At 62.4% G+C, this 16,998-nt stretch overlaps 1 protein-coding gene across 7 annotated transcripts in view; it reads right to left on the bottom strand.

Annotated features, from left to right (window-relative positions):
- ATP6V1C2 (ATPase H+ transporting V1 subunit C2) overlaps positions 1-16,998 on the bottom strand; it is a 39,816-nt gene that overhangs the window by 6,723 nt on the left and 16,095 nt on the right. For 6 of the 7 annotated variants that reach the window (XM_036027655.1, XM_036027658.1, XM_036027659.1 and 3 more), the window contains exons 4-10: positions 14,181-14,266; positions 9,281-9,375; positions 5,301-5,392; positions 2,992-3,090; positions 2,373-2,441; positions 542-634; positions 362-455 (exon numbers count right to left, since the gene is read on the bottom strand). In XM_036027655.1, coding sequence (XP_035883548.1) covers positions 362-455; positions 542-634; positions 2,373-2,441; positions 2,992-3,090; positions 5,301-5,392; positions 9,281-9,375; positions 14,181-14,266 — 628 coding nt within the window. The remainder of the gene's footprint in view (positions 1-361; positions 456-541; positions 635-2,372; positions 2,442-2,991; positions 3,091-5,300; positions 5,393-9,280; positions 9,376-14,180; positions 14,267-16,998) is intronic. The other variant, XM_036027660.1, reaches the window with a different exon arrangement.

Genomic DNA, 16,998 nt, shown 5'->3' with positions numbered 1-16,998 from the left:
CCCCGCCTGCCTTGCTCGACCTCAGGGGTGCCTCGGGCAGGGTCCCCTTCCAGGGTCTCATGGGCAGGGTGGGGCCGAGCCCCTCCGGGCAGCGCGGTGCCGGGCTCGCACACACAGAGGGCACCCAGCGCCACGGCTCCTGGCTCAGGGGCCAGCTCCCCAGTGACCTGTGCATGCCACCTCCCCGCAGGCCCTGCTCTGGCAGCCCCGGGAGAGCACGTGCTCCCGGGTGTGTGTGTGTGTGTGAGGGGGTGTGTGTGCCCAGGGCCGTGGGGACACCGGCGCTGAGAAGTGGGGGGGCCCAGCAAGGCCTTCTGCCCCCACCGAGCCCGAAAACCCGCGTCCTGACCCCGGCACTCACATACTGTTGCTTCTTATCCGACAGCAACCGGGTCATCTCCTCCCTCTCCCTCTTAATCTCCTTCTCGTCGTAGAAGAACTCTCGGACCATGAACCTGAAAGCAAGCGAAGGAGAGGCTGTCAGGGGGACGGAGCACCCTGGCGCCGCTGAGCGCCCGGGGAAGCCCGCCGTGGTCCTCACTTGTTGGCTCTGGCTTTGCTCTTGAAGTCGTCGATCACCTTCCGGAACAGGGTCACGGTGAAGAGGCCGCCGTCCTTGTCCTCGGCGATCAGCCTGTGGGAGAGAAGCGTCCGCTCGGCCGCCGGCCTCGTGCTCAGGCCCCAGCCTGGCGCTGGGCTGGGCGGGGCCTGTCCTCTCCCTCGGGGCTTCTGTCCCCCCCTCGTCGGCCTGTGGCCTGTGCACGGGGGCCCTGCGAGCGTCGAGGGCGGGAAGCCCAGGGCGTCCTAGCTCTGTGGTCCTGGCTGCCTCCCGCTCCTCCCACTCGCCCTCCATGCCGGAGGCTTAGGGGCCTTCCGGCCACCCAGACGCAGGCCCTCAGGGGAGGGGGGCTGGGCTGTAGGGAGCAGTCACCCGGGGTTCCTGGGTCTGAGTCCCCTTGTGTGCGTGCAGGCGCCCCTGGCCCTGACACACTGGTGAAGACCGCCCCACAGTGGCCATCTCATGTCCAATGTCACAGTGGCCTCGCCAGGCACAGCCTCCCAGCACACCTCCATGTAAAACCACCGCGGCCGCTGTCCCCAAGGGCATGGGGGTGGTGGGGGCCAGTGATGGAAGCATTTGTGGGTCCCAGCGGACCGGGGAGGGGAGTCCTCAGACTGGGCGGGGCTTTGTGAGCGCGCCGGTGGGGCCACAGTTCCTGCTCCGCAGAGCCGGCACCCTCAGAGGCTGCCCGGCTCCAGAGCCCTCCCCGGAGTCAGCTCTGGGACTCTCCGGGCCCGCAGGGCTGGTGCTCGGGTCCGAGAGGTTCTCCCCGCCCGTGTCCGGCACCTGGCTGCTGAGGGGTGGCCCCAGGAGAGCCTGCGGAGCAGGTCCACCTTGAGGGCCGGCTCCTCTGCCCTCGGTGCCCCCTCCACATCCCCCCCCACCCCCGCCCCGCAGACCCTGCTGCCCCGGGCTCTCTCCTCCAGCTCCCGTGTGACCTCAGGCTGTGACTGTCCTGTCCCCTGCAACCCTCACTTTAGCTCCTGATAGCCATCTCCTGGGAGTCTGGGACCCTGGGAGAGCCAGCCTTGCCGCTGGGAGTGGGCGGGGCCGCCTGAGGCCGAGTCCCCAGGGGCTGGGAGGCGGGAGGCAGAGGAAGGGGCCTGTGAACATCACAAGCTATTTCAGACATTCACATAAATACCTACGTGTCTGCCACGCAGCTTTAGGCATCAACCTCCATGCAGTAGAATCCCCCTGGGTCGTTCCCCGCCCCCCCCAAACTGCACTCCGCTCTCCGCCCCGAAGCCACCCCTGTGCTCAGCGTGGTGTTTCTCATCCCCAGACACGCCCAGACCCCTGCGGTGCCCCTGAGTGTGCCCAAGTCACACGCAGTGGAGTCCGTCCGTCTTCAGACCGTAAGTAAGTGGCTCCACACTGTGTGCGCCTTCTGCAGCCGCTCAGCACGGCAGAGCGGGGCCTGCTGGCCTTCCCAGCTCTGTGGCTGGGGTTCTCCGTGTGACTGCGTTCTCCTGTCCCTTCTCCTGTGACCTAGCCAGCCCTCACTGCCTGCTCCTGCTCTGACCCCTGCAGGCCACACCCCAGAGACGGTTTCCCGGTTCCCCGTCCCTGCCCCAGGCCCACACCGAACTGCCTGGAAAGCCAGAGCAGTGTGCAGCCCGGGAGGGCTCCCGGAAGGAGGGGCGGGGAAGTGAAGTTCTGAAAGATGGAGGGAGGCTGGTCGTGTGGCCGTGCAGGCACTCCGGGTCGAGGGGCTCATGCAGCGGGCATAAGTGTTTGGTGGCGGGGTGCCCCAGAGCACCCACGCACGCTTCCCGGGGGCACTGGGGGAAGCTGGGGTCGCACTTACTTGGTTGACCGAGGGACCACCATGTCCGAGAGGGACTCGTAGGTTTTCTGCCATTGCGCGTAGTCTGGTCTGTGAGAACACGGGGTGGTTCGGTGACTTCCGCAGAAAAGGCCGGGAGGCCTCCTGAGTGTTTAGGGGGCAGCACACCCCTTTTCCCGAGGGGCCGAGGTGAGCAGGGCTGGGCCAGAGAGAGCCCCAGACCCCCTCTGCAGCCCTGCAGGGCGGGGCCCCGCCCACCCAGCCCTATCCTGGGCCCCACCTGCTGGAAAGGCCCATGAGAAGGACCCAGCCAGAGACCCCGCTGGCTGCTTAGAGACCCTGGCCCTGTGTGGCCTTGGGCAGGACCACTGGCCACAGCCACCCCCCCAGGCTTGGAGCAAGCCAAGTGAACCTGTCTGCGACACCTGGCACACAGCAGGTGCTCAAGAAACGGCTCTTTGTCGCTGCTGCAACACCGCAGGCACTGTCACCCTGCTCCTGTTACCGCCACACCGCCTCCGTTCAGGGCCCGGGACCGGCCTCGGGGGCTCCCCCTCCCTCTCCTTGGGCAGGGCCAGCCTCCCTCCGTGATGACCGGCGCAGGTCGAGACCCCGCTGCCCGCCTTCCTCGCCCACATACTTGGGGACGATGACCAGGAGGGTGACCAGATACTCGGAATCCAGCACGAAGTCTTCTTTGTTCACAATGTCACTCAGGGTCCGGGTGAAGAGGTTTCCCCTGGGTGACGTGGGGCAAAGGGGGCGTGATCAGCAGAAAGGCACGTGGGGGCACCGTGGACCCCCAGCGGGGGGTGCGGGCAGAACCAGGAGCGGCGGCAGGAAACGGGGGGAGGCTTGGGCTGCTCCCGGGGAGGGGGCCCCTGAGGCTCAGAGTACCAGCCCCCGGCAGAACCGCCGTGGCTGGCAGGACCTCGGGCGCTGTCACCAGTCACCCGAAGGGCTGCTGAATCCAGCACCGCCGTCACCATGAGCCACCACTGTTGCTGTCAGAAGAGCACCACCGGGGGCAGACAGCTTGTGACTCAAGTGTCCACACGGCGGCCAGCTCTCGAAGCCGCCTGGGCGGCCCCGGGCAGGTGCGGGCCCGGAGAGAGCGCCGTGTCGCTTTACACGCCTTGCAGCAGCCAGGGCTCGCTCGCCTGGAACCGCTCTCCGTGTGCCCAGTGGAACCTGGCCCGCGCCGGGCTCACGGCGTTTTTGGCACAGGGATCACGGCCACGGCACCGGCAAACGGGCCACGGTACGGCCAACGGGACTGTCTGTGCCGTCGGCACACGGGCCGTGGCATCAGCGAACACGCGGCACGCAATGCTTCCAGAATAAGACAGCTCTCGAGCGCTGAGCTGAGGCCGCAGCTCTAGGTAAACTGCCATCCCCCGCCTCTCCTCCGCCTCCCTCGCATCACCGGTAAGTCTCCGGGGGCCCTGTTCCAGAGGGGCCGAGTTTCCCTCCACGGTCAGGCCTCACCTGCCCGCTTCGCGCCTGTGCGGCCCCTGCACACAGCACACACTCCCTAACTACTTGTTGAGTGAGTGAGTGTGAGCGGGCCACGGACAGAAAGCATGTGTGGGTCTGCTTCGTGTCTTTAGGGTCTAGCACAAGGCCCGAGGGTGCAGTAGGTGCTCAATACACATTTGCCAGATGGAGAAAAGGAGAGCAGAGGAGGGGGGGAGGGAGGGCTGGTTGCACCCTCCTCACCCTCCCCTCCCTCCCTCCCCTGGAGTCTGTACTGAGTCCGTGGGGGACTTATTCCCCACCCGACTGAACGGGCTGGGCCAGGGGTCTGCTCACGCCCCAGACCCTTCCCACATCCACTATTTGGGGGTGCGAGTGGACGGCCCAGCAGGCAGACGGTCTCGTGGCCCCCTGGTCCATACCACGGTGCATCTACCCCAAGGCCACCATTTAGGGCTGTGTGCCTTGGGCGCCCTGCCGGCCGCGCCTCCCTGGCCAGGCCCAGGGAGGGGTCCCACTCCCCGGTGCCCGTTTAGTTCCAATACAAAGCCAGGCAACCGAGGACGGTTTCTAGTTGAAGCGCATCCTTCCCTCTTTGGTCTTAAATTTCCCACGGATGTACTGTTTGCTTTTTTCACAGGAAGACAGCTGGCTCAGGGGCCCTCAGAAGAGAGAAGGTGCGGTGGGAGGGACACCTCCCTGGTGATTGTTTCTTTGCTCGCAGCGGTGAGCCAACCAGGAGGGTAGCCATCCACTGGGAACGGCTGGTGCTGGGCGCCCCCAGACACTTCCTCTCTCTGCAGTGTCCTCAGAGAACTGTCCACAGAACCAGACCCACAGGCCGGGGCGGGGGTGGGGGGGCAGCTGGAAGGATCGTCTGTGCCGACTCGGCCCTATTCATGATCACCTTCCGGCCTCCCCAGCAGGAGCTCACATGGCTCCTTCTTACATGCCTCCAACAACAGGGAGCTCACTGCCTCATAAGACAGTAGCAGCCATCACGGCACTGGCCTTAGGCTGTTCTCCTGACACCTCCCGCCCTCCCGGTGACCAGCTGTGTTTGCAGAGCCGGGCAGTCTGTCCCCTCTCCCACACGGTGGCCCTTCAGGTGGGCAGAGAAGGCCCCTGAGTTCCCGGAGCTGCTCTGCTGCAGCTACAGAGCCCCCACCCCCTGCTGGTCCTCCCTGGAGGCCGGGCTCTGGCAGTCCGGCCTGCGGCTGCCTCTGTGAGGAGGGGACTCTCCGCCCCTCCGCCCGCCACCCCGTCTGCTTCAGGCCCACCCCTCCCAGCACGGCTCCTGCAGAGTCCGAAGTGTGTCTGCCCGTCCGTCCATGCATCTGTCTCACTCTCTCACACACACATCAACCCCGGTGGCCCCACAATCGGCACCATGCACGCCCTGGCTGGCCGGAAACCCCCCCCCCGCCCCGCCAGGCTTGGCGGCCGCGCGCGGCAGGAGGACAGGGCACTCACTGGGACTTCTTCTCCAGGTTCTCCAGGGTCACCTTCAGGGTGTTGTAGGCGGCCGTGCGGGACTTCAGGTCGGTCTCGATCTGGGCCAGTTGCTGTTTGTTAGGAGCAGAAGAGTTCAAAGAGTTGGTCAGACTCTCCCGGCTTGCCACAGATTGCTCCTGGCATCCTCCAGGACACACCGTGAGTCCTGCGCGTTCACCAGTGGGGGCTGCCCTTCCACCCCCACCCTGCTCTCCGAGCGCCCGCACTCGGCCCCCCGGTGAGGCCCTGGGAGGGCAGGAAGGGGTGAGCAAGGGGCCCCTCTCTGCAGACGCAGAGGCTCGGGGAGCGGACTCCGTGGACTGGCAGCCCATTTCCTCCTCCTAGTCAGGGCGCCCTCACTCGGCCCCAGGGCACCCGCGGCCCGCACGTGTGCACCCCCAGGCTCGGCTGGAGGTCAGCGCAGGCTGGGACCCGTCTTGCCTCTTCAAACACCCATGTATTTGAAGGCTCCGCGGCTCTGCCCCAACTGTGCCCAGGTCTCTAGACTCAGCTGTGCCCATGGCAGCCCCTCCCTGCCCCACACGGGTGGACAGGCCCCTTCAGCTGAGAGGCCAGTCATCAGCCTGACGCTCAGGAGATTCCCTTATTCCAGAATGTTCAGGAGCGTGCCCCAGGCCCCCTCCTGAGGTGGGCAGGGAACGAGAAAAGCCAGGCCCGAGGCCCCGCCTGGCTCCTGCACAGGTGCCCCATCACCCCGGCCGGGGTGAAAAGGTCCTCCCCGAGGCCTGGAAGCAGAGGAAGAAGAACGCCCACCCATGCCCGATCCACGGGAAGCCCTCGTCACGGCAGACGGCTGCCCTGAGTGGGTGTTCCGACGACGCTGCGGGCGGCCGCCCAGGCCTCAGGGGGCCCCTCCTGTGTGGTGGGCGCGGTCGGGAATTGGAAAGACGCCCACCGGCCCCTGCCCCCCAGGGTCCATGCTGCGACAGCAGAGCCCCCTACCACGGAATCGGTGCCCCGGCGCCTGGCACCCACGGCACAGCACGGGGACCACGAACGGGGGTGGGGGGGTCCCCCGCGCTGACACGTGTGGGGTGGGGGCCCATCCCCACGGCTGCTGGGAGACGCCGTGCCCACGTCCATGTCCGCCCACGTCCCTGTCCTCGGCCACCGTCAGCGACGCCTCACCTGTGGCTCGCCGTCAGCCACCAGACCACCAGACACAACAGAGCGGGGCGTGCTGACGTGGGGACACCCCAGAACGGTCCCAGGGAAAAGGGGGCGATCTGTAGGGGGTACGGACAATTCTGTGCTGAAACACATGCAGCTTTTACGTAGCTGGAAGGGTCTGCTTTGGGCTTCTGAGCGTCGGTGTGAAGTTCCGGGAGACTGAAGGGAGCGGGAGTGGGGGTGGGTGGCGTCACAGGAGGCCGTTAATGCTTTTAGCTTGACGCTTGGTTGTGTTTGATTTGGGGGGGGGGGTTTATAATGTTTTTTACAATTTTAAGAATGTTTCTTGCTTTGCAAAGATTGTCGATTTACAGAACACTGTACACACAGCCCACGTGGCCCTGTCCTGGTCCCCAGCGGCAGGGTCTCCCACAGAACAGTGCCACTTCGTGCCCGGCGTGTCGGCGTGGGCACGGGCCACAGGCCTTGATGCCTACAGTAAGATTTATATATATATATGTAAGATTTTATTTATTTATTTTTAGAGAGGGAAGGGAGGGGGGAAAGAGAGAGAGAGAGAGAAACATCAATGCGCGGTTGCTGGGGGCCGTGGCCTGCAACCCAGGCATGTGCCCTGACTGGGAATTGAACCTGTGATGCTTTGGTTCCCAGCCCGCACTCAATCCACTGAGCTACGCCAGCCAGGCAAGATTTATATATTTTTTTAAAATCCTGCAACCTCTCTATTTTGCCAATTTCACCACGAGCCAATGAAAACACTCTGCAGCGGGTGTCGGACCCAGCGCGACAGGGAGAGGAGCTGATGAGACGTTGAGACACAGCTCCGACTCTGACCGGCTGCGTGACCCGGCATCCGCCCCCAAACCTCGCTGAGCTCAGAGCCACGGACCAGTGCGAGCTAATCCAGTCCACGGAGCGGCTCGTGCACGAGGAGGAGTCCTGTCCTGCGCCAGCCTGCGCCCCCCAAGGGAGGCGGGCTTGGGTCCCCCGGGCACCGCCCCACAGAGCGGCCAGCGCTGGGCAGAGCTGGAGTGGGCACGCTCAGCAAAGCCCAACACCAGTCCTGCTCCTTGGAGGTGCACCCGCCACGGGAGGCAGCCCTCGCCAGCCACGGGCAGATGCGCACATGGTGGGGGAATGGGGGAATGGATCTGTCGCTGTCCCACCAGTGAGATTCGGGGCTTTTCTGAAACCAGAGCATCAGGCAGCCCGTAGGGGCTGACATCGCACTGGCTAGGCGGGCCCCCAGCCAGGGGCCATGCTGCCACTCCGGGTGCAGGGCTGGGCGCCCTCCCCACGCCTCTTCAGTGAGGGAGGGCCAGGCGGCTCAGCTCCCAGCTGGTGAGCGGGTCAAGCCTCCCCGGACTGTGTCAGGACAGGGCTCCTCCTCCCAGGACGGGAGACCTGCCCTGTCACCCGGACGACGCTACCCGACCCCCACCCAACAGTGGTGGTTACCTCCCCACGGCTCTCCCAGGGGCTGGGACCTCCCGCTGGGGTAACAGGTCTGATCCAGGGCCAAGGGCACCATGTGGGGGCTCCGGTGCAGGGCAGGGTCGGGGCACACGTGCCCCAAGCCCCTGCTGGGCTGACTCAGGGAGCAGGGTCAGCCTGGCACCCCTGGGGCAGGTGCCCCGCATGCTGCACAACCCAGCCCAGCATGCCCACCCAGTGCCAGGCCCTGACCCTGCAGCCCCCCATGGTGGGCGCCTCACCTCGGCCAGCCTCCCACCTGACATCGGAAGAAGGTGACACCTACCTCCCAGGGCGGACACGAGAAGGAAAAGAAGGGAAAGAGCCCCACGTGGTCCCCCCACCCCGTGTGGCCCCAGGCACACAGGGGTGCCACCCACCCCCTGCTCTCCCTGCCTCTCTGTTTCCTTGCCAAGGTCAGTCTTTGGATCCCCCGGACCGGAGAGAAGCCAGGGTCTGTCCTCGCCCTGCTCTGGCCCCTCAGCCAAGGGCCCTATGTGCTCTGGGGCCTTCGTCACTGGGTCCGGTGACCCTGGGACAGCCTCTCGGTGAGCACTGTCCCAGGGGACTCAGACACGGCCCTGGCTGCCCTGTCTGGCTCCGCCCAGCCCCCCGGACGGCTGTCTGCTCCTGGGTCAGTGGAGGAGGCAGGCACACGGCAGCCGCCCGGGAGCCACACCTGGCACGGGGGCCCCGGGCAGCCCCCCCGGAATCGGGCCTTCCAGAACCACTGCCCGACTGTACCAGGAGGAGCCGGGACTTCCGTGACGTCGGGGATGCCCACGGAGCCTCGCCCACATTCCCGGGCCCTCTGGCCCCGGGCCAGGCCACGGCCTGCAGTGAGGAGAGGCCAGCTATACCACGGGGACAGTCCCAATGGCCACCTCCTCCCACGGGCCCACCCAGCCCTGCCCAGGCGGCTCTGCCGCTGAGCAGACAACAGGAGGGCTTTGTTCCTGGCCCGGCTCAGGCTCCCTCCCAGACACCGGGCCAGCAGGATGCCTGCCCTAGGAGGGGCCCCACACGGCACGGCACGGAGGGAGCGGGGACAGGGTGCCACAAACCGTCGGCGCCCACCCTCAGGGAGACAACACGGCTGGGAGACAGCTCCCCACCCCGATCCGGGGCCCCCAGAGGCGGGAAGCAAAAGCTGGAGGCTATGCCTGTCAAGAGGGGGAGGGACCACGGGAACAGCCCAGCCTCCTGCCCCTGGCCCCCCCATAAAGTCCGTCTGCTCCGCCAGGGCCCAAATGCCATGTCGACCCACATCAGGTGGTCAGAGGCCCACGGAAGCATGAGCGCCCCCCGAAGGAAGGGGGGTCCCCTTCTCTTACCTTTGCCAGAGTGTCCACCACGCTCGCCAGCGGCTGCTTCGCGGGGTACTTGGCCATGTCCCATTCAAAGTGGGTCACGAAGGACGTCAAGTCAACTGGAAGGACACACACACACGTTTCGGCACGTGAGCGGGGCTGGCGAGGGAGACCCGGCGGTGGGGCCCCGACCACGCACCGCACACCCACCCGGGAAGCAAGGAGAGGGACCAGAGGACAGACTGGGGCTCCGGGGCAGCACACCCCGCGGAAGCCGAGGGCTGGGCCAGCTGCCTGGCCACGGCCCGCACCCGAAACCCCACGCGCCGTGAGACCCAGCAGGCCGAAGGGACGCTGTCCCAGCTGCGCGCTCTGCCCCCGACTCCGCCTCAGCCGGCCGCCCCAGGCAGGCGCTGCTCCGCCAGGCGGGAGGGATGAAGCTGGCTGAGAGGTCGAGGCACCGGGCTCATCCCCTGCCTTTTCCAGCTGCTGGGGCCGCACGTCCCCGCTGGGTTATCCTCCTGATTCGAGGTGCCCCAGAGGCACGCCAGGGACCCTCAGCCAAGCCCCAGAGACACGCAGCCTGTCCAGGGTGCCACCTGCCCACAAGACGAGCCGTCCTCCTGCCCCCCTGCGGCCGAGCGCCGGACAGCGGCGATTTCAACACCCTGGGTCTGTTTTAGAGAAGGCGTTGGAAACACGACCAAGTGTTGGAACTGGTGGGTGTGGTTCTTAGTACCAGGCATGGGTGTGCCGTTTTCCAGTGTATGTCCTTTATTTTTATACAAAATGGCCTTATAATTAGAGACCCCCCCCCCCGCCATATGCTTGTACCCAGGGAAGAACTGCATTGGACACAGTGAAGGAAATGGGTTCTCACCAGGAGCCCTGCCTCCTGGCACCTTGACCGTGAGCCAGCTTCCAGAACCGTAAGATAAACGTCTGATGGGCAAGCCCCCAGTCCGTGGCACTTTGTTATGGCAGCCAGACCGGAGTCACCCAGGTTTGAGTGTTCCTTCGGCCTGAGTATGGACTTTGGCACTGCCTCATAAGGGCAGGGAAATGACCTTGTAAAAGGAAACAGCCCTGGGAGGAACCGAATGACTGTCTGGATACTAACAGGGGGTGTGGTCAAGGGCAGAACCAGAAGGTCAGGAAGGACTCCTCCCGTGGCACCAGGAGCCCCTGATCCCACTTCCTGAACCCTAGCGCGGGCCAGGCGCTGGGCGAGCACGAGGGTCACGCTCCGCCCATGCGGGTCACACGCTGACAGGCAGGGACCGCAGCCCATCCCACAGGCCCGGGCACAGGCACGCCTGGCAGGAGACGCCAGGCTCCGGGGTCAGTCCCCCTTCCCCTCCCCTCTCTGCCACCTCCAGCATCCGGCAGAGACTCCCCCGCCCAAGCCCAGCCACCTCTGACCCCCAGCTGTCCCTCACGGCTGCTCTGGGACTGTGACATCGGGACGGAGCGCACGCAGGCTCCCCCGTCCCACGACACTGATGCTGCCGCCTGGTCACCCCTGAGTCGCTTGCCCTGCCGGGGTCCCTGAGGGCAGAGCGCTCTCTCGGCGTCTCCAGGGCCCGGCACGGAGCAAGGGCCCCACGCTCGCATCCCCCTAATAACCCCGCTCCTTGTCCTAGCTCTCCCGGCCCGGGGTGCTCACAGGAGACGGGCGTCAGACGGAGCTCTCATCCCCGGGTTCCTCCACGAAGCCCAGCGTCTCCATGGCGCTCGGACCAAAGCGCGTGGGCTCCCTGTCTCCACAGGGGGGGCCAGAACCACCTTATAGTGCAGCCCACCGCACAGTGGCTCCCAGACCCTCGGTCTCCGCCTCACCACGGCCTGCAGGGCGCTGCGGGCTGCCCCTGGGGCTGGTAGCTCTGCAGCACGGTCACATCTGGATGCCCGGCCAGTACTCAGCCGAGAGCTTGTAACTCGGGAGCCGAGCAGGGATGTGGGACGAGGGAAGCAGGAGGGGAGGCTAGGTAAGGAGCCCGTGCAGACCTCCCTGCAGAAGGCTCCAGTCTGTGACGGTGACCGCCCCCGCCCCTGCAGCACCTGCCCCCCTGCCCCCCACGTCTGGAGTTCCAGCTCCAGACACTGCCTGTGGCCCCTGGTCACTCATCCAAGGGAGGCCTTGCCTGTCCACACACGGCCTTAGGTGAGAACAGGCTCTGGGGACAGCCTGCCCCTCAGAGGGCACGGCCCCCTCGGGCCGTGGGGTATGTCCAGGACTGTAGCTGTCTCTGTCCACGTGGGAAAGAACCGGCCTCCCCTTCCTCCCCTGGCCGGGGTCAGGGAAGCCTGGTCTCCCCGGGAGCCACGTGGGCCATGGGCCGGTGGCCCGTGCGTCCAGTCCGTGAGGCAGACAGGGCCACTCAGGCGGCAGCCCTTGAGCGACAATGCTCACGTCTGAGACCCAAAGCCAGGCCTCCCCAGCAGGCAGGCAGGCAGCTGGACGGGGACCTGTGACCACACAGGCTGCCGCCCAGAGGCCAGAGGGACCTTCCTGCTCGGAGAGCATCTGTGCCCATTCCAGGGCCCCGGCCCGACCCGGGTGTGCTCCCTCGGCTTCGGCTGAGATCAAACACACCCGTGTCCTTCCGTGCCCCAGGCTCAGCCCAGGGCAAAGAGCGAACCAAAGTGGAGGGTGCCCAGGCAGAGCTGCCAGCCGGCACAGGCATGAAGTCACCGGCAGTGAGAACACCGAGACCCAGAGCGCTGACCTGCCAAGGCCACCCAGCGCATTCCACAGCAGGACCAGGTCTGGCCGCTCCCTGGCTGGGGATTCTGGCCCTCCACACAGCCTGAGTGCCCGGGAGTGCTCTGGAGGAGGCTGGACTAAAACCCCACGTGCCGGGGCCACCCCAAGTCCCCCCAGTGGGCTCTGTCAGCCCCCGGTGCCAGGGTCTGCAGAAGAAAAGGATTTCCCCATCCAAAGAACACTGGCAGAGCCCGAGCCAAGCTAAGTGGGAGAGGTCGCTTGCCCGCGGTCCTTTCCAGAGCCTGTGCCGTGTCCTGGCATCCTTGGCCTCTGTCGGCATTGGCCTCGGGTAGGCAACAAGCTTGGGAAGCTCACAGGGACCCAGCTCGCACGAGGCCTAGAGGTGATGAAACAAACAAGCAAAGCCGAATGTCCTCCCCTGGAGGAGGGAGGCAGGGTCTCTTAGAGCCAGGGCCATCTGGATGGGGATGTGATGGAATAATAACACCTGACACTAAGTCATGCGCACTCTGAGTAGCAGCGTGTGAGCACGGTGGTCACCATTGGACCGTGAGCTCGAACCCTCAATCCCTGGAGACCAAGTTTTCTTGTAGAAAGGTAGCTCTCTGCCTTCAGTCAGCTCTTCTGTCTAGGGCCCTACGAGAGTTACCTGCTGGCAAATAGGATCAGCTGATCTTTTTAATAACATAATCTGTGTATCAGCATCAGCCAGAAATCTCACTGCAAACGAAGCGACTGCATTTGGGGAGGCGTTTTGCTAGCCTTCAGTCTGTAGAGATTTGTACTGGTCCTCAAAGGGTCTGCTGGCTGGAATTCCTCCAGCTGGAGCAGGTAGGGGAAAACCCAGAGCAAAGGGCTCCTTCTGATGCTGAAACCAGGAAAGGCCGGTGTGGGTGCAGGGACTCCCTCCGGGTGCTCGAGGGAAGCAGCTCTGTGCCCATCCAGGCTGCACAGAGCTGAGCCTGGCGTTGCAGCTGCCAGGGGCCGCCCAATGGCCAGCCTCCCAGGCAGGAAGGGGGCTGCAAGGCCAAGATGCAGGAGGCCACCCGGGACCCCAGAGTCAAAGCACCCCCACTCCGGGAGGCAGGCAGAGCTGCCCAGGAGGCGGGGGAGGCCCGAGGGAGGGGGCAGGGGATGACACAGTTGCTCTCTGGGTCATACGGATCAAGTGACCAAGTGCGAGGGGGTACTGGGGAAACCCGCCGTCGCCCGGTCACTGTGCCCCGATGACCAGACCGAGACCCCCCCCTTCCCAAGGGACATGCGGGCACCACACTGAGCACACACACAGCAAACAACACACGACCTACTCTTTAAACATTTCATTTTCTCCTTCACACCTGCAACGTAAGAAGGGGTCATTATTCAACCGCGTTCACGAGCAAAGCCAAGTTCAGATCTGGGAGCATGAGCATTTCCACTTGTCGGTTGAAACGAGCAAATAAAAAGCTCTTTAAGGTTGCCGGGAAGGGGGAAAAGACGAATTTCTGAGTCACAGAGGATTCCGTGTCAGGTATGGAAGCTAGCCCCTCATTTTCAGGACAGACGCCTGTGGGGCGTCACGGGTCTAATGAACTGCGGACAGTTAAACACCCGACTTCCAAAGCCTCCAAAGTCGCAAACTTTTCATCTTGCACATCTTAAGTGCGCTCAAATTCTAGGTACACAGTTAATGGACCCCAACACTTTAGGTCAAACTCTCCATTTACTGGGCACGACGTAAGATTTCAGTTTGAGGCATCGCTCAGCACAGCGAGGCATTTCGGCCTCATGTCGGGAAAGGGCTGATAAATCCGTGGGGGGCTGGGGGCTGGGGGGCTGGGAGCTGGGTGGAACTTCCCACGCAGGAGAGAGCGGAGGCTGACAGAGAAGGCGGGGAGGGCCCGACAACCAGGAGACCCCACTGAACACGTTTCCACTTCGAATTTCACACAGGGCTTCAGCCACAGCGTGAAACACCCGATGGGGGGCGATAAGCCGGCCCAGGGGCAGGTCCTCCCAACATCCCTGCTGCGGAGCTGACCGCCGGAGGCATAGTGAGTGTCTGCCACTTCAGAGCCTCCTGGGTCAGGGGGTCGGGTGGGGTGGGGGGGCACCGTATCATTCCAGTCACTACCGTGTGGCCACACACCCAGGGCCACCCACGGGCCAGTGGAGCTGGGGCAGCACCGCGGTAAGGACAGAGGGGCGACCTACCTCCGTTGGCCAGGAGGTTCTCCCGGACCTTCCCCTTGGTGTCCTCCATGACCTCCACCACGCTCTGGGCCATTCTCTTTATGAGGCTTTGGGGAGAGAACACAGGGCGGGTTAGAGCAGCAGATCCCTCGGGAGACTCTCACGCCCCACCCGTGGGGAGAGGAGCGGGAGCCGCCCTTTGGGGGATCAAAGGGCTTCAAATGCTGGCGACCTTTGGACCAGTATGTCCACTTCTAGGAATTGGTTAAGGAAATAGGAAAACAAACAGGAAAAGCTTTCTGAATAAAAAAAGATGCTGTTTGCAGCTGGGCGGCTGATAGCGAAGAACTGGGAACCGCTGGAAGGTTCTACCATAGGGGGTTGTTTTAGCAGATAATGGTCCACGCATCTGGCGGCCTTTGTCAGTAAAGGTTTACAAAGGATTTCTGATATCATGGAGCGAGGTGTGAGTTATAACGCTGCGTGGAAAACAAACAAGGTTCAAACTTACACAGAAAGTGTGGCTACAACTCTGTGAAAATTGTTCTTCCAGTTTTGGTTATGTTCTATTACGATCTGGTATCACTTTTTTAAAAGATTTTACTTATTTTTAGAGGCAGGGGCAGGGAGGGAGGGAGACAGAGAAGGAGCGAAACATCGATGTGCAAAAGAAACTTGGATCCGTTGCCTCTGGCACGCCCTGCAACCCAGGCACGTGCCCTGACTGGGAACCGCACCGGGGACCTCTCGGTTTGTGGGACAAGGGGACAACGCCTAGCCCATGGCGGAGCCACACCAGTCAGGGCTGGTATCATTTTTATCATCAGAAAATTTAAACTTTTTAAGTCACCAGAAAGTATCCCGAAGGCTCCAGAAAGTACTTGGGGGCAGAAGGACTCCACTGTGCTTGGCTCTGCCAGTTACCAGGCAGATAACTTGGCCCAAGTTTCTTTCATCTCTTCGAGCCTCCGCACTCTTAGGTGTGAACTGTGGATTGTAGCCACTGTGCAGGACAATTGTAACTATTAGTATAATTCACCAGGCACCTGGCGTGGAGTAGCAAAGAGGGTCTCCTCGTAGAAGCCGGTCAGTTAGAACCGGAATTGGAAAACGCCACACCAGGATCAAGCTGAAATGAGCAGCCAAGTCTTTGCCTCAGGCCCTCTCTCCAAACTCCCCCGGCTCCCTGCGGGAGGCAGCGGGTGCAGGGAGGACAGAGCCAGTCACTGATGTCCACACGGGGAACACGGTCTTCTGCTGCTGCAGGCACCGGCCCTGGCTGCACAGAGCCCGGGGCGGGGGCCTGGGCGGGGAGGTCCCTGCCCTCCAGCATTCCCCCTTAGTTCCTGCCCATGGGTTGTACACGTGAGTTCCTGGAGTCCTCTGTTTCCTACACCATTTTTATCTCTCCCCATCTACCTTATGCCTACTAATTATGCTTCTTCTTCCCTGTACCTTCCCCCCCCATTCCTCCCCTCCCCCTCCTCACTGAGATCCCTCCATGTGATCTCCATTTCTCTGATTCTGTTCCTGGCCTAGTTGTTTGCTTAGTTTTTGTTTTTGTTGTTTCCCTTTTCTTTTAGGTTCATTTGTTGATAATTGAGAGTTTGTTGTCATTTTATTGTTCATATTTTTTATCTTCTTTTTTCTTAGATAAGTCCCTTTAACATTTCATACAGTAAGGGCTTGGTGATGATGAACTCCTTTAACTTGACCTTATCTGGGAAGCACTTTATCTGCCCTTCCATTCTAAATGATAGCTTTGCTGGATAGAGTCATCTTGGATGTAGGTCCTTGCCTTTCATGACTTGGAATACTTCTTTCCAGCCCCTTCTTGCCTGTAAGATTTCTTTGGAGAAGTCAGCTGATAGTCTTATGGTAACTCCTTTGTAGGTAACTGTCTCCTTTCCTCTTGCTGCTTTTAAGATTCTTTCCTTCTCCTTAACCTTGGGTAGCTTAATGCTGATGTGCCTTGGTGTGTTCCTCTTTGGGTCCAACTTCTTTGGGACTCTCTGGGTTTCCTGGACTTCCTGGAAGTCTATTTCCTTGGCCAGATTGGGCAAGTTTGCCTTCATTATTTGTTCAAATAGGTTTCAATTTCTTGCTGTCATTCTTTTCCTTCTGGCACCTATAATTCTGATATTGGAATGCTTCAGGCTGTCCCAGAGGTTCCTAAGTCTCTCTTCATTTTTTTGAATTTTTGTTTCTTCATTCTGTTCTAGTTGGATGTTCACTTTTCCCTTTTGTTCCAAATTGTTGCTCTGAGTCCTGGTTTCCTTCCTGTCACTGTCGGTTCCCTGAATATTTTGCTTTATTTCATCTTGGGTATCTTTCATTTGTTTTTTTCATTTTTCGACCACGCTCAATCAGTTCTGAGATCATTTTGATTACCAGGGCTTTAAATTCTCCATCAGATGGTTTGGCTATCCCCTCATCACTTAGCTCTCTTTCTGCAGTTTTGCTCTGTCCTTTCACTTGGGCCCTATTTCTTTGTTTGGTGGGCGCACCTGCTAAGTTGTAAGGGGGCGGGGGCCTTAGGTACTCACGGGGCGGGGCAACCCTCCTTGCATGCGCTGCAGCGCGGCCTGTGGGGGAAGGGCCAGAGCAGGGCACAGCGCGGCTGCCTGCGGGGCTCCGGCGCACTTTCCAAGGGGCTCTCCTTGAGACTGGGAGTTTCTCCCACCGCCGCGGCGACCCCCGTCGGGGTCCCCAGTCAGCTCTGAGGCTCCGTTTCGCCTTCAGCCAGCCCCGCCCATGCAGTCTACCCCGTCACAGCGGCTCTTCTGAGTCGGCCCGTGAGTTCTGCCTCCTCACCGGCCTGGTAGTTCTGGTTGACTTT

The sequence above is a fragment of the Phyllostomus discolor genome, chromosome 6, assembly GCF_004126475.2.
Source record: "Phyllostomus discolor isolate MPI-MPIP mPhyDis1 chromosome 6, mPhyDis1.pri.v3, whole genome shotgun sequence".
Lineage (NCBI taxonomy): Eukaryota > Metazoa > Chordata > Mammalia > Chiroptera > Phyllostomidae > Phyllostomus > Phyllostomus discolor.
This window is presented reverse-complemented; position numbering and strand designations above follow the sequence as displayed.